This window comes from Balaenoptera borealis (assembly GCF_965194805.1).
Source record: "Balaenoptera borealis genome assembly, chromosome: 11".
NCBI classification, from domain to species: Eukaryota; Metazoa; Chordata; class Mammalia; order Artiodactyla; family Balaenopteridae; genus Balaenoptera; species Balaenoptera borealis.
Window position 1 is genome coordinate 26,821,471 of NC_138868.1, and position 21,252 is coordinate 26,842,722.

The window sequence follows — 21,252 nt, forward strand, 5'->3', positions numbered from 1 at the left end:
CCTCACCAGCTTTCCCGAGGGCCTTGGGTGTCAATGGTGTCGGGTCGCGCAGCCTCAGACAGATAACATTACTCTGTAATTACTCTCCCCATTTAAAGCCCATGCCGTTTAACTGGCCCCGAGTAATTAATGAAAGTTGGTGCGCGGGCCTCTGATTTACGGCTGCGAGTCAGCGCCGGGTCAGGCGAGCAGATTCATTTCGGTCGCCCGCGCTGCCCTGTTTTGGGGGGAGAACAACTTTCTCCGCCGAGCGGTTGGCGGCTTTCATACTTGCGAGGTGTGCAGAAGCGGCGGACGCCCTGAAAGACAAGGGCGTAAATAAATTGGGAAATGGTGGGGAGGCCTGGGCTTTACTCGGGAAAGGACGGGGAGCCTGTCGCGAGGTCACATTGGGCCCGGCTTCCCGCCGCAAGCCCTGGGGGCTGAGGGAGCGGGATCCGAATGCGGGGCTGGGCGCTCCTCGCCCGGGTGCTGGTTCAGACACACGGTCCCTGACTCTCCGCCGACGCTGTTTCTCTCTCGGCCGCGCCCGCAGGATACAGCACGGTCACCTTCGACGGGACGCCCAGCTACGGTCACACGCCCTCACACCACGCGGCTCAGTTCCCCAATCACTCCTTCAAGCACGAGGACCCCATGGGCCAGCAGGGCTCGCTGGGTAAGCGGAGGGAATGATGTGGGGTCTTTCTCCCCTTCTTCCATGCTACCCCTCCCTCCCCAGGAATTTCCAGCACACAGCAAACTGGGGAAGGGAGGAGAGGATAGCTAAAAGAATTTTAGAAATAATTAGCCTAATCTCACTCAAAAGAAAAGATTGTTTCCCCCCACCCCAAGTATGTTAACTCCGCTCAGCCGAGACTGCGAATGTCCAGAGGGCATTTTCGGTGCTCTGTGCCTTGACTGCTAAGGGAATGTGAAGTGAGAGGCTTAGCTCGCTGTGACCTGTAGGCCGTCTCTCTGCACGGCCCCGGCATCCAGGCCCCAGTGCCCCCAGCGCAGCCTGGGAGCCCAGCTCAGGACGCTCTGCCCCAGCCCTTGCCCGCAGCCTCGCACCCCCGCACCCCCAGCCCTTGGTGTGCTCTCACCCCGCTCTCCTGGCTCTCTGCAGGTGAACAGCAGTACTCCGTGCCGCCCCCAGTCTACGGCTGCCACACGCCCACCGACAGCTGCACAGGCAGCCAGGCCCTGCTGCTGAGGACGCCCTACAGCAGGTAGGAAGGCGCTCGGCACCACATCTGGGCCCACGCGACCTCGGAGGGGGCGCTCGAGCCAGCGAGCACGGGAACGTCCGACGCGGGGCAGCCCGGATGCGGCCGTGCAGGGTCCTGGAGGCAAAGTACGCCTTTAGCCCACTCGTCTCCATAAAGCAAATGAAAGCCTCTCTCCTGGCTCCCATTTGAAAGAAGTAGCTTTCCCTGTCTCCCGGTGTTCTTACTTTGTGTGTGTACGTTGGTTTTTGGTTTTGGCCGCGCCGCGCGGTATGCGCGATCTTAGCTCCGCGACTAGGGCTCGAACCCGCGCCCCCTGCAGTGGCAGCGCGGAGTCTTAATCACTGGACCGCCAGGGAAGTCCCCCCAGTGTTCTTACTTTGAATATAAATGAGGGCGATTACTGTTTGGAGATGAAGAAGGAAGAGCGGCGCTTTGAGGAGTTTTTTTTAAAAGGGCTCTTTGCTGGGAGGACTTCAGCTTCCTCGAGATCAAAGATTAAACACGGGGTCCACTCCCACTCGGTTCTTCTCACTCCTCAAGCCCCTCCTCGCGCACTGGCCACACCCGCCAGCCTTCTCTGGGACGAATTCGAGGGCGCGTACACTCGGGCCACAACCTTCTCCCCACTCCTGTCCCCCAGAGTCTCGGGCTGCGGCACCACTCTGTGGGCGTCGTACCCAGCGCCCAGCTACCCCGGACTGTGTGCGGGACTGTGGTCGGGCGGCAGCGGTACCTGCTGGGAGACCGCTCCAGCCCGCGCCCGCCCTTCTTCCTGTTCCCTTGAGGCCGAAGACCAGCTTCTTTTCCTTGCAGACTCTTTTCCAGCTCCTCGTGCCTTCTCTAGGCTCTTGCTCCACCCTCCACCTTCTCTCCCCCAAATTTACTCTTCAACTTTGGGTGAACTTGGCCGGCATCCCGCGTCACCGATAGGGTTGCCTAGTAACTATACCGGCCGGAGCTGGGCGGGAAGGTGGGGCGGAGGGAGGGAAGTGGCAGATCGCGGCCTTGGATGCCGGGGATTGGGCGCGCATTACCTCATATTCCATCCCTACCCCCCACCCGGTGCTGCGGGGATCCTGATACCGACTGCCCCAGACTCATCTCCATCCTCCCTCCCCTCTGTTGGAAGACCCGGGGCTGACGTCAAGGGAAGGAGGTAGTGAGGTAATAAAGGAAGGAAAAGCGCCTGCCCTGGGAGATTGGTGGAAGGAATGGCCGCGCCTGGGGGACCTCCAGTCCCACAGGTGGAGGAGGGGAAGGAGTGTTCGCTCTTGAGCCCGCAGGCGGCTCATGCCAATGTTCCGACGTGTTTATGAAACCGAGCCTAGGACTGGTCTGATTCTCCCATCCCGGGGAGGGACAGGGTCGAGCCCGTCTACTTCTGTACGCCTACGGTACACAGATTTTGGAAACCTTTCCTTTTGATCGGGAAATCCGGCATATCTGATCTGATCTTGTATTCAAGATAACTTTTTTTCCTTCCTGCTCCCCCCGCCTTTTTTTTTTTTAATAATTTTAGAGGGGGGGGGGAAAGGCATGCATTTTGCCCAGATAGAGGTATTGAATGGTCACAGCTTCTCACCCTCCTTTTCTCCCTCTCTAGTTAGAACCCAGTTCTGTTCTTTGGCACCTCAGACCCAGTGATCTGTCCCGAGCAACCATCTTTGAACCTTCCCTTGGTGGGTCAACTCACTGGAATGGGTACAGGATCTGAAATCTCTGTTGTGAACCCCCTCTCCAAGCAAAACTGAGATGGTGGGGTCGTTGCCATCCTTTTTAAGGAGCTGCTCCTGCCCATTGCCAGAGCAGCATTGCTCTTATTCTAGCCACTGGGGGTACAGTTGGAATGGCTCCCGGTGGGATGACTTTGACCCAGTCATTCTTCCTTGGCTCCTGGTTGATGCCTCACCCCAAGCAGAGAGGAAGACCTTGATGCTGGAATGGGTGCTATTTAGATGGGTTCGGATACCTCCTTGGAGGTTGGGGAGTGGGAGGCTTTGGAGTCTGGTTCAGTAGTGACACAGTTACACACATTTCTTACTCTCCCCTCTTCAAGCCTAGATCCACCTTGTGGGTCCCTACGAAGGGACTGAACAGCCTAGAAATGAGTAGGGGATAAAGTGATCACAACTTCTGTCTTAACAGCATTTCTCCAAACTGAGTCCCTGTGGTGGATTTTGACTTAGGACTGAATTAATGGTTGCTATGGAAGCAGGAAAAGTCACTTGGATTGCATTTTATACATAAAAATTTCACATTTTCTAATCCATCTTCTAACTGGCCACTGTATAAAGCAGTTTTGTCAGGTTCATCTTTCAGAGATATTTGCTTATCCCTTTCTTCTTTCTACATAATTGGAACTTCTTTGCTCATTTTTATATGAATGTCATAAAAATACCATTTTCTCTTGTTACAGAAAAATCTCTAAGTAATATCTCCTGAAAAAGAATTTGTGACCCCGTAGGAAAAGTTTGCTTCCTTGAAGTTTGTGCTGACTGAGTCTTTGAAGCTCCATCCACTCTAAATTGACAGCATTTCTAATCACTTTTCAAAGATCAGGTACTTCCCCTGCAGTAATGATGGATGGACATTTGTAAGGATGTTTTAAAATTGGATCTGTGCATCAACGTTACTACCATTACGGTTATGTCATTTCCTTCTTTCCTACTCCTAAAAATGTTTGAAGGATATTTAAATGCTTTTGTGAACACAGTGTTTGAAAAAGCATAGGAAGTACGACTAAACTTTAATCACTTAATGGCTAAAGTTTTAGATTTTAGATATTCAGTGGTTCTTCTGATCCCTGGCTTTGTTCCCTTTTCTGTCTAAAATTGGGACCTCCTGGGAAAGGCTTGCTTGTATTTTGTTTGACTTGTTGCACTTGACCCCCTAAGGCAGCCTGCCCAGCTTCTTTGCCCTGCCCTTCCAAAGCTTCTGTCTCCCCATTCTTGGATTTAGTCTCCCTTCCCACATGACCTAAAGGTAATGGTACATACACTGACATTAAATAAGCACTGCACAATGTGAATTTGCTTTGAGGAAATTCTCAAAATTCTCTGCCTATTCTGAGAGAACTGTGAAGTGATTCTCTCCTCTCTTTCAGGTTACAGATCTGAGGAGTTACAGCTATACACAGATGTGATCAGTAGTGAATAGAAAGTGACACCCCAATCAACTTATGCGAAGTGTTAAGAGACAGTTTTCTCCATACTCTCTCCCCACCGTATTGAGAGTGGGTAGAATCTTGTCTAAAGGTCACTAAGGATTCTGGAACAGATTTCAGCCCTTCTGGAGCCCAGCGATCATAGCCCTCATTACGTAATCACTAGGCTTTACTGCATATTTTGTGCTGCTGGGCACTGCACTGTGTGCTGCACTCAGTTTGCTCATTTAGTTCTTCTGATTACCTACGAGGTTGGTACGGTAATCCGCACTCTACTGCAGAGGAGATAGGTTCAGAGACTCCAGGTAACTTGCTCAAGTTGCACAGCGAGTGAGACTCAGAACCAGGATTTGATTCTTAGTCTGTCTGCCTTCAAAGCTCATGTGTGCTCTGAATCGCTGAGGGATTCCAAGCCACTTGGTGTCCTCCACCTGGAATATTCCCCTTATACAGTCTGTGCCAGCACCTTTGCTAATAAATAAAAAGAGCAGATGCTTATATAAACTTACTACTTACAGAAACCATTCTGAGCACTTCCCAGGTATTGACTTATTTACATTTAATCTGAAACTCTTTGAGGTAGGCAATAGGTTATCACCCCCATTTTACAGAGGAGGAAACTGAAGCCCTTGGAGGGGAATTTGCCCAGTGTGACACAGTAAGGGACAGAGCAAGTGTGAGGCTCCAGAACCCATCTTCCCACCCTCTGCACCCTGCTGCCTCTCCTGATGGTTAAGTGCCATTTCTTTCCAAACGTGGCATCTGCCTTAGGTCTTGCTAGAGGAAGGTCTTTATTCCTCACATTTGTGAAAGAAACCCCGTTATCCATTAGTTTTACCCATAGTTTTCAATTGAAATCGCTCAGTGGATCAGAGGCAGTATTTTCATTGGTGAGTATTGTAGGAGCCAACGTGAGCTGTCTCCTGAAGTCTTAACTCACAAAGCAGCTGTCTTTCAAGCTCCAGACTCCTCCAGCTTTCCCTTTACCGCTCACTGGGCGTGAACTACTGAAGTTCAGTCCAGGCTCCTAAAGAAACAGGCAGAAATGGCAGAGACCTTTCTCCCTTCCATCCAGACCCAGGGGGAGCGACAGCTTCCAGGGCCACCCTGGTCTGTGCTTGCTCAGAGGTAAGTTCCCAGGGCAGGGGGGACCCCGTGCTACCCTGAGGGGAAAACGTAGTGAAGTCCAACCACACCAAGCACAGTTTTCCCCTGATTTTGACCTAGAGCAGGCAGCTAGCTGGGCCTTCCCCGCTCACTTCCCTTGAATCCTCTTCCACAAGTCCCCCTCTCTCCCTCAGCTTGCTGAGCTCCTTGGAGCCCACAATCCCTGACCATGCCCATTTCACAGGTTGATTCTCACAGCTACCTTGAAAAGGAGTTCTGTGCCCTGTGTTTGAAAAATATTCCCACGCACACTTTTTTTTTAGACATTCTAGTTTCCTTTTCTTTTTGCACTCTTATTAGGTTTACATATTCATTTTTAGCAACTGTGCTACCAATTTAAATGAGAATGCATGTTTCCTTTGGCCCCCTAGCAGGTAAAACTATTCCAATTTAGAAGCAGTAATTGCTAATTTGAATATTTGTAATTGAATGTTGACAATTCAATCCAATGATGAAGTTGACAGTGGAGCCTGTTACTGGTAGACTGTCATGTGAGAGAAGCTTCCTTAGCAGCCATAGAGCTTCTGGGGAATCCGGTCAGTGGGAAGTACATGATCTACCATTTAGGTTAGCCTTCAATGTAGAATTAAATCAGAGGACATCTGTCACCGAAGAAATAAAATCATAATTAATAATGCCTCTTCTTACGTGTCGTCTACAAACACTTTACATGGTGTACAAGTTTCGTTTAAGACAATACTGATATTTGTTTCCCATATAGGTAGGCATGAAGGCAGAAAGTCTGAAATGGTTTCCAGGGTGGTGGGCAGTGTTATCAAAGCCAAAGAAAGGCTTGAATTGGACTTGTCTCCAGGGAGTGGGAAAAATCTAGTTTCAATTATTCCTGCAACATTTGTGCTGACCAAGTGTTTATTAATAGAAGTTGAATCCCTAGTGGGTTTTTCTTTGGTTAACTGGTGAGCTAGAGAGAAATTACAATACCAAGAGATTGACTGTAAAATGATTATTCACCATGGCCTGCTGAGCAGAAATTTCTGAACAGGCAGCCTCTGTGGCGCCTTGGAGGGAAGAACGCAGGAAAAAGTCTGCGTGGAAGTTTGGCTGCAGCCTCTGTGCATGAGCGTTGGTCATCAGGTAGAGGCGTGGGGCAGAGCTATTACAGCAAACTCTGGAAACATCATGAATTCTGTTCGCAGATGCCAGTTACATGTGCCTTTTTCTTATTGGGAATTTCTTTTCCTTGATCTCGGGAAATACTTTTCTTCTACCAAGATACTGGTTTGCCAGCCAGCAACCATCTGGCAGAGGTAACTCCAGTCTTAATCAGGTTCGACAGTTCCATTCCAGTGGTAATAAGGACTTTTCTACTTTGTTCTGCTGAATATACTTAAACACACTTAAAGATGAAAATATACTTGAATTACACATGCATTTGAAGAGTGGGGGAGTTCTGGTCCAGATAATAGCCGAGAGCTTTTCTCTTCCTTTCTTTTTGTGCAGAGGTCAAGAACTCAGTAATACTGCAGTCCAGGCCAAAGCAAACTCTATATGATCTACTACTGATTTCCTTTTAAGTTCCCCTTTTTGCTAGGACTGACTTCCTTTTATTTTACTCCAACTTGCATTAATCCCAGTTGTAGAAGTTTCTTTCCTCTCTCCCTTGCTTCCAGCTTCAAACATTTCTTACATAGGAAACCAGTGACTTTTTCTGTTTAAAGATCTACTTAAAAATATAAAAGACACCATGACTTTTGGAATATATTTTGGCAGCCAGCAATTTCAGAGTTCACTTCCAAACAGACAGAGTTAGATGGGGAGCTGGGAGCTGAAATGCCTACATGACCACTGTGGTCACTGTGAGCCAAACCACCTGCTTATCTGATCTCCTCTGGGAATGAGGTGGTCGACACCTACAGTGGTTATTTAGTAATTAGATGCTTTATTTTCCAGGGGTCATATTTTCCTTTACTGGTGCTGCCTCTTTTCGTGGGTTTTCATGATGAGAGCTGGGTGTTGACCAACTACCCAAAGAGATCAGAGCTTGAGCATGCTTGGGACCAGTATTTTTAGTTCAAATTCACATTTTGTCCTCTCCCAGCAGCAGCTATTGTCATTACTGTCATTGTCATCCAGCTGAAAGGTGGTGCCAGCCAAGCCGACTGACTGAGCTGCTGAGGAGCCGCAGCCAACAGAAGGCAGGATGTGGTTAAAATTGTGCTCTGATCCTATGGCCAGCCTCAGGAAACCTATTTGCTGGTTGTTGTTGTTTGTTTGTTTTTCTTTTTTGGTTTTTGCTTGGGGATTTTCTGAAAGTCCTTCCCCATTGGCCCTTTCCACCTTCTCTCCCCTTATGCGGATTTGCAAGCTGAGCTATCAGGACCACTGAAATCGAAGTGAGGGTCCTACTGGGATCTTGGCACACTATTCTTAATCAGGTGAAGAGGATGTGGTTGGACACCACATCTTGGAGACAGAGTAGGTCATGATGCTCCCTTGAGTATGTTCTCTTTCACCTCCAGACTCCTGTTTGTATTACTATATTATTTTTACTATCATTTAAATGGTAGTGAGAGGACAAGACTCAGAGGTCAAATAATGCCAGGAAGCCTTTAAAGGGGCCTGGCAGGGTAGAGGTGGGGGCATCAGGCAAGTCAGCACTAGACACTTCCTTGAGCCCCCATCCTCCTCTGATAAATGGGAATCATAATTACACCTGCCTCACAGAGTTGTTGTGAGGAGTATTGGTGATGTGTGAATGTACTATACAAAATTTGATGGATTAGAAAAAGTTAAAATATATTATCTGTATAGTCTTGAAAGAGCCAGTATTAGAGCTTCACAACATCCCAGTAAAGTTAGACTGATTGAGATTAATATTCCCATTTAACAGATGAGAAAACTGAGGTGCAGAGAGCTGAACTGATATGCTCAAGGTCTTAAAATTTACCGAGTAGCACTGTCCAATAGAAACATAATGCAAGTCATCTATGTAATTTGAAATTTTCTAGTAACCACATTAAAAAACATAAGAAACAGGAAATTAATTTTTAAAATATTCTATTTAACCTCAAAAGCCCAAATCTTATTTCAACCTGTGGTACTCTCCATATTTCAAGTGCTCAATAGCCATGTCTGACTAGTGGCTTCCATATTGGGCAGTGTGGTAGAGAGTATTTATCAAGCACCCACTAGGAAGATACATATATAAGACATAGGTTCTGTATTTTAGAAGGTTTGCTTTCTGGGGGCCAAGAAAATGTCCTTAAAATGATTTTCTCTTTAGGAATCTGCTGGACTATTCTTTAAGTCTGTGAGAAAATCCCTAAATCATAAAGTTAGATATTTGGGACTCATTGACCCATGTGTGTAAACTTCTGTCACTCATCTTGCTTCTCAGACCTCTTGAAAATTAGTGTTCTTAGTCTTATGCAAGGAGGAAATAATTTCAGAAAGATCCCACATCCCAATAGGACCTAGGAAAATTGTCAACTGGGGCTGAGTGATTTTAGTTGGTGAACAATTTTTTAAAATCAGTGACAAAAATAGAGAGCTGCCTGGGGAATACAATGCCTGTTGGCTGAGATTAATGGCAAGATTAATAAATGGATTGCCTGATGAAAAGGCGCAGGAGAACAAAAACCAGTAGAGATTGTGGAGGAGGCCGCTTATTAATGAACTGTCAGCCCAAAGAAAGTTCAAGAAACTCTCCCATGTTAAATGCAGCAGGCTGGCACTTCTAATAAAAATTGGGGTCCTTCAGGAATTAATTACACTGGCCTTACAGCAAGAATTCGTGGAATTGCGAAACGTAGTGGCACAGACCAGCACCGGCCGCTGCTGAGAACAGGGAAGCTGCAGGAGAGACTAATCATTTTTTTTTTCATTGATATGTAGGATATTGTAGTAGCATAATAGCCAGTCAGACACGGGGATGAATGATGGGGTCCAGATATGCACTGACTAATGAAACTACACGTACTTCGAGTTTGAAGTCACTTCACATTTCATACGTAAAATTCCCTCCTGGAATCTGATTTCCTCCTTATCCTGTGTACCCACCACTAAGGAGTTCCAAATAATTTTCAGTGATTATATGAGAGGCAGATGGACTCCACCATGATTTATCAAGCTATGCTGAGAGAGAGCATGGTGTTCATTTATTCCAAGGGATAAATACTGTAATTTCCCTCACCCCTCCACAAGTCCTCAGTTTGGCTGGCCTTACAGAACCTTCTCTTAATTAAACTTTGGTGTTACCTCTGCCCGATGGATGAAGCAGTCCAAAGGAATGCCGTGACAAGGTGGATATTGTCCAGAATTTGCAATCTGGTATCATACATTACATACTGAAAGCTTCTTACCTTCTTTCCCTTCTGCTGTGACGGTGGAGTGGAAATGTTCTTCTGTAATGTGTTTAGACCAAGCGTTCCCAGACAAACCATTAATCTCTTGGGTCTCAAATTTCATAATTAACCATTTCAGTTCAGAACTACATTTATTCCTAGATGAGCTTGGTTACTTAGGGGATTTCTGGTAATTGAGTTATGTGCTAGTTTTTTAGGAAGGAGATAAATATAAAATTAATAAATTAATAAACATAAAAGCATATAATAAAGATGTTCATGAGTCGTGCATGCAGGATACTTTGACAAGAGTGTTATTCCAGGAAATAGATGTGATAGCTCTTCTATAATGCATTTAGAGATGTGTTTTAAAACATATGTAATAATGATGTTTTTAAGAGTTGTATGTGCAAAAAAAAAGGGAGAGAAAAACTTTTGGTTGGTTTATATGGTGGGACATTTTTCCTTTGGGGTCTTAATGTAAATGATCAGCCATTGTTTTCCCTCATATAATATAGAACTGAGTTGGGGGCTTTAAAAAAAAAAAACTCCGTGACTATAAAATTTATAGAGAATGATTCCTTCAGTTGTATCTAGAGTTTATCATCCTCTTTCTTTTGCTTGTCACATCCTTGAGTATTAGACCATCCATCACCCATCACTCTTTGACTTTTCAGGCCCTCATAATCCACATGATACTTATCCTTTTGATTAAAACAACTTAATGGCCTTTTCACGAATAATTAATCTGCTGTCTTTTTACTTTCAGCTGCAGGCTTTTAACTTTAATGTTGAGCTATCCAGCCTGTGTTGCCTTTCAAAGTTTCACTCCCTTTAGCCTCTTCCCTTCAGAGGTTTAGTACCTCTCTAGAAACTTCAGTGTTTGCTCTACTAAGGTTTTTTAAAGGCTTCCAAATTATTCTCACATCCTTTCTGCTGTGTGTGAAGTGAATGACGTGCAGAGATCAGTGGGATGAAATGAAAATCATTTCAGACTCGTGTATTCTGTCATTCTGGAAAATGTGGAGGCTTTCATTGTAAAGAAAAGTTAAAAGTCTATTGCTTTTTGGAGAAACAGTTGCATATATATATGTCTTTTGTATTATGCATTTCTAACTCTGAATGTTTTTCTAACAGTGACAATTTATACCAAATGACCTCCCAACTTGAATGCATGACCTGGAATCAGATGAACTTAGGAGCCACATTAAAGGGGTAAGGTCTTCTCTACTCCATTTCCCTTAAACAGTAACTTACACTTGTTTGAACCATTTTAAAGGTCCTTATACCGTATGAAGAGAGTACAGTTTTAGAAGAATAGGCATGGCTCTCTGTAGAATTAAGATGCTTTCCTCCCTCTCCCAGTTGGTCAGTGTTGTTCAGTATTAAATTTTTAGGAATATAAATAGGGGATGTTCTCGTCTAGAACAAGGGGGTTGAGAATACTGGGAAAATTAAATATGGCCTTTCCTTATTGAATATTTTAGAGTTCTTCAAACTTGTGCCCATTCAAACTTGTTTAATGTTTGTGTTTTGCTAGTGATATCACAGAGGTTAATCATTACATTATCTTATCAGGAAATGCTTTGAGTTTACAAAGTCCAGGATCCAAACTCCTATTTGAGTGAAGATGATTTGGACCATCCAAAGTCAGACGTGTTCACACCTGGTTGCCTGAACAGACTTTTATCACACTTGATACACAACCAGAATAGGGAGAACATAGCAATCAAACATAGGTAGGGACAATGCTTTGCACCTGGAAGTGAAAAAAATAAAGCAGGTGGGACTTGCTTTAAACAGTAAAAGAACTCACTTTTGGTTTCGAATCTGAGTTGGTGGGCAGTAGGATGTGACAGTCATGAAGCACCTGTGGTGTATCAGGTTCTCGTCTAGGTCACCTCATCTAATCTTCCTGATGGCATTATGATGCCTAGGTACTGTTATCCTGTTTTCCAAATAAGTCAGTCAAGCTCAGAGAATTAAGTAACTTCCCAAATTCACATCATGCTATGTGGTAGAGCTGGGATTCCACGTCCAGATCTGATTCCAAAGCAAAGGCTCTTTCCAGCCTCCCTGTGCTGCCTTCCACACCCCCACCCCATCAGCCCCAGTGGGATCGAGGACTCAGTTCAGCACTCTTGACTAGACAGCTGGCTTTACATCTCTGTGTATTTAGTGGCTTCTCATTGGACTGTGGGATCTGGGGGGCTTGCTAGAGCCACGCATGCTCCAGTCCCCATTCCCCACCTCTTCTTCTCTTCTAGAGTTGCTGCTGGGAGCTCCAGCTCAGTGAAATGGACAGAAGGGCAGAGCAAGTGAGTGGACAATGCGATGATGGCAAAGCAAATGACATAGGCCTTGTTGACTGGCACCTGGGGTGATGCAGGAGTTAGGACTGATGATGGGTAATCAGGGTAGCAGTTGGTGCACAGGGATGGGAAGAATCTATTCATTTTTTCCCTCTGTCTCTCTCTGCCTCCTCTTATTTATTGTAGATATACTGTGGGTAAAAATGGAGGTGGTGACATTTCTCATCAACACACTCCTGGAAAACAATTAAAAAAATGATGCTGTAGCAACCCTGCTCATTTCCTGGTGAACGTTTCAAAAAATATGAAATTTGCGGCATTACACATATTCCTGTTAGATCGGTCAAATCTTTCAGCCTTTTCTCTATTTACCTTTAAATCTCTCAGGGAGAACTTAATTTTTACCCCAAGTCTATGGCCAGACTTTCTGCAAAGACTTTTGAAAATTCCTAAACATCTGTGTTTTCCCCAGCCTTATTATAGCCTGCACCCTTGGACATTTCTGTAACTGTTTCTTTTGATTTTGTTTTCTCTGCTTAAACACCAAAACCAGCCTCCCTCTTCTCATCTTTCTTTTGTTGGTTCAGTCCTGTTTGTTGGATCATCCTTCAGTGATTAGTGAAGTTGTTTTTCATCTTCTAAGACTCACTATTAGATCCTTCTTTCCACCCCCAGCCCCCAATTTTTCTATTTTAACCAAATCTCCACTTCGTCTCTCTAGACCCAAAAGTAAAAAAGCCTGCTATTGACTTGGATTTTTTTCTCTCCCCACTTCCCCACAGCACAAGGGGCTGCTGACAGTTTTAGCACTGTATCTTTCCACCTACTCAAAACTTGTCCTATGTTTCGTGGTCCCAGCCTTTCTTTCTGGATCCCTTGCTTTTCTTCTCTCTACTGTAATCAGAATTCAGTAACTCTCACCAAACTACCTGCCAAGAATAGATAGAACATGATTGTGAAGTGAGTAGTATGTTTTCAGTTTTTAAAATTTCTTCATGCTGGAGTACAGGGTTAGTTTATTTGCTTAATTGCAAAAATTACATATAAAGAATCTTGGCATGTATTTGAATCTGGGTCTTTCCATAGGTGAGATAATTTTGGTACCTTTTAAGATCTTTAGACACATGATATTAGTCACTTGCTAGGGAGTCAGAAGCTATATTACAAAGATGAAGCACAAAATGCATATAATTTGTTTTGTTCAATCCTGTGAAAGAAACAAAAACTAGAAGTGTTTTCCTTGATCTGGTGCTTACGTTTTGGAAAAGGATTCCTGAAATTAAAATGTATTTCTTGAATACTTTATTCAGAGAGTTGTATAAAAAGCATCAAGGACTCCTCCAGTAGATAGTCTTATAGAAGAGTAACTCTTTGGAGAGCAAAACATTACAACTGTCTAATTTCCTAATATCTTCTCTCACACTGTGTTTTTATCCCTTTAGCACATGTTGTAAGTCAACTAAATGTTTGCTTCTGAGTGTGAGCTGAACATTTACCTGAAGATGGTTGTTAACATTATTGGGCAGGGTGTGAAGGGCTTTATATACCTCTCCTCTTTTGATCTCATGACAATCCTAGGGTATTATGTTCACACCCATCTTTCACATGAGGAGGCTTGAGAGGTTAAGTTCACTTAGCAAGTAAGGGTCAGAGCCACGTTGGAACCCACTTCTGTCTGACTCCAGTATCTGGGCCCTAGATTAGAGTTTCTTAAACTTTTTAGACTGCGACCACAGTTAGAAATACCTTTTACACTGAGATCAGATGTACCCACACACGTAGAAGTTTTCACAAAACGATACTTACTACATGCTGTGCATACTGATGTTTTCTACTTTATTACATATCATTTTAAAAAATGCTGGTTGAGATGTGTAAATTGATTTTACAACTCATTAATAGATCATGACCCACAGTTTGCCTCTCTTAGCTCTAAAAATAGTGACTCCTTAGCTCTTTCCTCCAAGCCCATGAACAGCAGAGAACTGGATTCAATTGAAGCTGATACCCCAGTAGAAAGTGGTTTTTTCCCAGGGGGTACATAATCTGGGTAGGTATCTTTATTCTCTGTACCAAATTTGCTTTCCTTTGCCATGGTATGAAAATGCTGTTAATACGGAAAATACATTTGAGAAAAGATATTCCATGAAGAAAGACAAAGAGAAATAACTGTGTTTTTACATTTATCTGTTACTAGTGTCTGGACACTATCTGAAATCAGTAGTAAGAAAAATCATGGTGACAAGGTAGATCTGTAACATGAATACTGGAGGTTTGAGTCATGTTTTGGAGAAAAAGGATATAATTTCTAAATCACTCATAAAAAAGAGGCATTATAATGTTTTTATTAAAAGATCATGTGCCTCCCACTAACGCCCACTAAATATTTGTTCACATCGCCTTTTCTTGAGAATTTTACTTTTTAAAAAAAGAGTGAGCTTGTTTCCTTGCTTAAGCAAGTCCACAGAGACATCTTTCGTTAGGCGTTGGGGAGCAGTGTTATTATACTGGGTGGGGATAGGATTGTAGGGAGGACATGGGCAAGACGAGATGAAAACATGAAACAGGGTGGGGAGGAGGGAATCTTACCACTGATTTACTCCTCTCTCCTCCTCCCTTTACTCATTTTCTAATCTCTGCGTGCCCGTAGGGATCAGAGCTACTTTTATGACCTCAAATGGGAGAATATTGTGTTTCAATTTAAGTCGAAGAGAAGGTACTTTATGAAGCCACTTTCTTAACTCTGACCCTTTTCCTTACAAACAAATGAAATTATATTTTCTAAGTGGGTCATTGGGAGAAAAAATTGGAGGGGAATCTTTCTAAGCACTAGTCCACCTTTATGAATAATTCTGTGTATGGTGCCTCGCATTGCAGTCTGCTTTGTATTTCTTTAGAATCATTTTCTGTGTGTTCCTAACGCCTGCTGATTTCCTAACGCTGCTCCCAAGCCCGGCTACTCTGTCAGCCTCTGTTTTGTCTCTTCTGAAGAAAATATCCTGCAAAATGGAGAAACACATCAACCTTGAGTGCCGTCCAAGTTATTAAAACAAGGAAGAAGTTATTCTCTGGGGACTTGGGTAGGGGGAGTGGGAAATCGAACACAATAGAAATGTGAAAGGAGTGCTGAGCAAAATGAATGTCCCTTTGCTGGTCCAAGAAGTTCAGACCATTGGGAACACACAGTATTTGACCTGTGGATGCTTGAAAGGAAAAACGAAAGACTCAGGTTGAGTGATGTATGGTGAAAACAAAGCTGCGTGTTTTGGTAGGGCCAAGGCTGTCGAATCTGGAGAAAATCCCCACTAGACATGGTCTCATCCCTGAGAACCTGTGCCAGAAGAGATAGCTGGAGTTCCAATACACAGCCCAGCACCTTTCCTCTCCAGCTAGTGAACAGAAGGTATTCATCCAAGAGATTTACTTCTTGAAAATGGATAGCTTGCTTTTCAGGGGCTCCTGGAGCTTGTGATGAAAACACAAAGGTGGAGAGAAGCAGCTCTGGGAATATCAGCATTCCTGAGGGTACTCCTCCACTTCCACTCCCAGGATAAAGCTGTTAATTTCTTCTTTTATATGGTTACATTTATGCATTTCAACTGTGCTGGACTTGGCTAGAGTCTGTTAGCCATACTTACCAGAACAAAGCAGGGGACTCTCCCGGGTTTGCAGGATAAAGATGGGGACTCTGATTTAGAGCTGTCTCCCCTGTACCTCTCAATGTGGACTAATTCAGTAGTTTCTTTGCCTTCACTTCACTTCCCTGCCACTACTTTCCCCTCCCTAGCTTTTTGTCTTTCCCCTTCTTTTCTCTTTGGGCTTATATTCAATTCATGTATTTAATTTTTTTATTATGTAAGTAATATGTATAAATTATAGAACAGTTAGAAAATACAACTTTATAGGAAAGGAAATTAACACTCCCCCCAGTAGCCCAGATGAAACTACTATTAATATTATGTTGCATACACTTTCAGACCTTTTGCCATGCATCGGTATACATTTGTGTCCTTTTCTTTTTTATAACAAATGATTGGCTTCGGCTTAGATCTAATTCAGCAACTGCACTCCTATAGGCCATTGCCGAGTTCTGTGTTTCGACCTTCATGAGAGTGTTTTTGAAAATATTCTCAACCTCTTAAAAATACTTCACTTTAAAAAGTATTTTGGGCTTTGTAGACTTATCATCTCCATACTATGTTTCTAACTGTTCTGTTTTAAAGCAAGGAATTAGTTTTATCTCATAAATGGGAGGATGAATAACAGGTTTGTTCAGGTCAGGAGAAGAAAGAAGCCAAGCAGGAAAGATAGCAAAGGAAGGTGGTGATGAAGGGGGTCAAGCTGGGAATGAGGAGCATGGTGGACTCGGTGCAGGGAGGGGTTAATGAGGGCTCCAGTCTGTTGATAAAGGGTTTGTGTGTGTGTGTGTGTGTGTGTGTGTGTGTGTGTGTGTGTGTTGGAGGGCGAGAAGTTATATCAGATGAGTGGAGGATCTCTTTCATGACCTCAAGGTGTCTTTTGGACCTCTCATGTCTATGATCCCATCATAGGCCCTTCTGAGACCCTCTGCTCACCATTTATCCTTCTCCCTGTCATCTATTCGAGGAAAAAAATCATAACCTCTAGCTAGAAAGACGTCAATATAGAAGCTGCACTCATAAAAAGTCATCCAAATAAATGCATCTCTGGAATGAGGGGTTACTGCTTATTTTAGTAGGGTTTTTTTTCCTCTTAAAAGTGAACAATTTCATTTATTCTGGTTTTATTTCTAACTCTTCATTTTAAAAGCAAAGCCACAGATGTAGTGTTCTTAAGGCTAAGATAGTGACTTTATCAAAATGAAAACAACTTTTTTCCCCTTGATTATAAAAGTAACACAGGCTTATTATATATTGAAGAAATTCAGACAGTACCAAAACATTATAAAGGAAAAAAAGAAAAGTCATCTGTTATCTCACCACACAGAGATAACTAGTTTTTAAACATATTGGGGTATATTTGTATCTGCAGAGAAGAAGTTCTGGAAACATTTACTGAACTATTAACTGTAGTTGCCTCTGAAAAGTTTAGAGGAAAAGGGAAAAAGCCTAATAGAGATGGGTTTAAGAGATCATAGGAGGAGATAAGCTGGAGACATTGTATTAAGTCAACACACTTCCATGGAGTTTTGCAGCAAAAGGGAGCAAAGAAATGGGGTTCTAGCTCAATGGGGAAAGAGGGTTGGGAGAAGGTGGTTTTTTATTGCTTTGATTTATCTATATTTAGATGGAAGTACCTGCATGTTTGCTGTTGAGAATGTTCAAGAAGAGGGAAAATAATTAATGATGGGAGGGGATAGAATTGCTGGAACAGGGTCCTTGAGAGAGAAGAGGCTCCGTGGGCAACTGGGGTTGGTTAGCTAGGAGCTGGGATAGTTCATCTAGTAGTAAATTGGTTTACAACAGATCTTTGTTTCTAAGGATATTAACCCTTTGCTTGTCATATGTACTGCAAATGTTTTATCTGGTTTGTATTTTAACTATTAATGTTTTTTTTCTGTCAGGAATTTTTATTTTCATAGTAAAAATTATCAGTTTATGTTTCATAGTTACAAGGTTTTGGCTTTTATATAGAAAAGATTTCTCCAATCCAATCCAAAAAATATCCAATTTTTTTTTTTTTTAATTTTATTTTTGGCTGCGTTGGGTCTTCGTTAGTGCGCGCGTGCTTTCTCTAGTTGCAGCGAGCGAGGGCTACTCTTCGTTGTGGTGCGCGGTCTTATTGCAGTGGCTTCTCTTGTTGCAGAGCACAGGCTCTAGGCACGCGGGCTTCAGTAGTTGTGGCACACAGGCTCAGTAGTTGTGGTTCCCAGGCTCTAGAGGGCAGGCTTAGTAGTTGTGGCGCATGGGCTTAGTTGCTCCGCGGCATGTGGGATCTTCCCGGACTAGGGATGGAACCCATGTCCCCTGCATTGGCATGCGGATTCTTAACCACTGCGCCACCAGGGAAGTCCCCCCATTTTTAAAAAATTTACTTACTGTATTTTGGTATATTTTTTGATTGACTTCTTAACACTTAAACATTTAATTTATTCTGAATTTATTTTGCGATTGGATTCCACCTTGATTTGTTTCTAGATGACTAGCCAGTATCCCCAAACTGCTTTGAATAATCCATCCTTTTCTCATTAACTTCGTATATTACCTTTATCAATTCTTGAATCCTATCAAATTCCTTGGATCCATTTCTAGACTCGTTATTCTCTTCTTTTGATCAGTCCGGCTCTTTTTGTCAAGCATCAGACTGTTTTCTTTGCTATAATTTTATAGTCTGTTTAAATACCTGATAGGAAAGTTCCCTAGCATTGTATTTCTTTTTTCAAACTATTTCTGGCTATTATCTCTTGTTTATTCTTCAAGATGAACTTTAGATTCATTTTGTTAATTTCAAAGAAAGTCTTTATCAATATTAGTTCATTAATTGTGACAAATACACCATACCAATGTGAGATGTTAAGAATAGAGGAAACAGTGCAGAGTATATCGCAACTGTCTATATTATCTTTAGAAATAAAGACCCATTCTAAAGTAACAAGTTTATTTTATAAAACTCTTAATTGGAATTTTGAATGAATTACATCAGGTTTAAAAATTAATTTTGGAGAGTTTTGACCTTTGAAAAATTGCTAGTCCTTTCTTCAAGAACATGGATGGCATTTCTCAACTCTTTTTCAAGTCTTGTATATCAGATGTTCCTTATTTTGAATTTCTCCTTTTCGGGAATTTTAACAGTAATGCCTCTGGCTTCATAAATCTCTTTGAGAATGAGTGTGATTCCTATGAATGTATTACAAGGTATTTCTTTTGTTTCTTTACCTTGAAATACTTTGTTGTGTTACTAATGTCAGCTGAAAGGTTGTGCCTTTGGTAGAGATGATTATGCACGTGGCCTTCACGTGTACAAACCTCCGTTTCAAGTGGAGAAGCAGAAAAGGGCTTAGTCTTAAGAGCGCTGTGCTTGATTCTGGGGTTTCAGGCAGGACTTTTTTTTTTTTTTTTTTTTAAGTAATTGAGAATGGTTGAGTCAAATTTTTCAGATTTAAGAGTGTGTGAGCAAGCTGGGTGGGAGCCTTTGAGAACCCAGGCTGAAAAGATCCTGCTTCTTTTCCCTGTGTAGAATTTATCTATCGTGAATTTGGGACAGCTGTTCTTGGGGTGAATCTAGCAGCAGTCTCTGGCCATGGAGCCAAAGCACTGATATTCTAGAACCCAGTGAGTTAGATGAAACTGGGATTCTGATGAACTAGCACTTCAATACCAGACGCATGTAAGGGGAGATCCAGATATTTCTCATATGGTCTGATGAGGTGATCTACGAGAACGTGCGTTCCTATGTTTGTATGTGTTGAAGTAGGAAGGAAAGTCATGCCTAAAAATATTCTTCCCAGCAGTAGGAGCCAGTAAATAGTGTGGAGTTTTATTTTTGGAGGGGAGCTGTATTCTCCCCAAACTGTTATGGGAAACTAGATTTAAAATAGCTTCTAGCTCTGCTCTGAGTGTGAAATAAGAGAAAAAAGTCAGTTGGAAGAGGTTTGTGTACCATTTCAAGTGGTGAGGAAAGCTTGATGGTTCATGATGGCTGATTTATACAAGCGTTGTTGTCAGGCTGTTAACCACTCAGCCTGTATTCCCTATTAAATAGTGGCTAAGAACTAGGCTGCATGGATGTGAAAACATACGAGCTGTGACTATAAAGAAACTTACAAAAGAGGAATACGAACAAGTTTTAGCAATAATAGCTAGCATGGTTGGAACAAGTGAGCATCTTCCAAAAGGTAATATATTTTTTTAAATGAATACATTAAAATTTTTATTTTTTACCTTTTTCTTGATGTCATTTCACTGAGTTTTGTGTCTTATCATGAAATGTGGATGGAGGGCTGTTTTTATTTTTATTTATTTACTTTTTTAACTTTTAATTTTTATTGGACTATAGCCGATTAACAATGTTGTGATAGTTTCAGGTGCACAGCAAGGGACTCAGCCATACATATGCATGTATCCATTCTCCCCCAAACTCCCCTCCCATCCAGGCTGCCACCTAAAACTGAGCAGAGTTCCCAAAAGGTAATACTTTGAAGGGACCTTTTGCAGTACTCACTTATAGGTATCATGTTTTGATATATTTGCTGAAAAATAAATACAATTACTTCTAGATAACTGTTAGATTATGTATTATCAGGACTTTTTCTATTGCAAGTGGCAGAACCCTAGTTGTAACCGGCATAGGTCAAAGAGGGAATTTAAATTTAGTGGCTTATTGTATTGTGTTTTAAAACCCCATGTGTGGATTCAGGGGCTGAGACAGTGTCTTTAGAACACTGTTTCATTGTCCCTTGTCTTTGCTCTCCTCTGTGCTGGCTGTCCTCTCAGACAGGCTCTCTTCACTGTGGCGAAAATAGCTGTTTTTTGGCACCTACAGCTTCACAAGAAGACTGCCTCCCTATTGGTTCTTCTCCACCAAAAGACCCAGGGAAGCCTCTGATTGGCCTGGATTGGGTAGCTAGAGAACGCAGTGGTCTGATTGGCCAGGCCATAGGCATGTACTCACCCCTGGAGCCTGAGGGTGGGATTAGAGAGAGATGGTTCCCTGAAAGGAGAAGAGGCTGTGTTACCAGAGGACGGTGGGCAAAAAGAAAAAAACATACTCAATAGAGAACTTAAAAAGTCAGAGTTAGTGAAAGTGGGGTGAGTCCTCTTCCCCTCCAGATATTATGTGGAGCTGGATGCTGCAGGGATGTACAAGACCCGGATAGAAAATAAATGAAGGATGGAGTGGGCGGGAGGAGCTTTCTTTCTAATGCTCATGGGAAAAGTGTTCATTAAAAAGTACAATAGTTAGAATTATTACCATAGTATAATTTTTAATGAAAAGTGACATACAATATATTTAAATTAAAAGTAAAAAATGTGTCTTTTTCTTGAGGTGTGAACTGAAATGAAACACCTGAGGGCAGGAGGAAAGTAAATATTTCAAGTAAAAATATGGCTGATTGTTTTCTGTAGACTACTGAGGAAATTTTATACTCATAAGTTATCAGATTACAGATATTATTT

General features: G+C 42.7%; 1 protein-coding gene across 3 annotated transcripts in view; it reads left to right on the forward strand.

The window, feature by feature from the left end:
* The window catches only part of WT1 (WT1 transcription factor), a 48,456-nt gene that overhangs the window by 5,741 nt on the left and 21,463 nt on the right, over positions 1 to 21,252 (forward strand). For 2 of the 3 annotated variants that reach the window (XM_082343804.1, XM_082343805.1), the window contains exons 2-5: positions 536 to 658; positions 1,109 to 1,211; positions 10,983 to 11,060; positions 12,113 to 12,163. In XM_082343804.1, coding sequence (XP_082199930.1) covers positions 536 to 658; positions 1,109 to 1,211; positions 10,983 to 11,060; positions 12,113 to 12,163 — 355 coding nt within the window. The remainder of the gene's footprint in view (positions 1 to 535; positions 659 to 1,108; positions 1,212 to 10,982; positions 11,061 to 12,112; positions 12,164 to 21,252) is intronic. The other variant, XM_082343806.1, reaches the window with a different exon arrangement.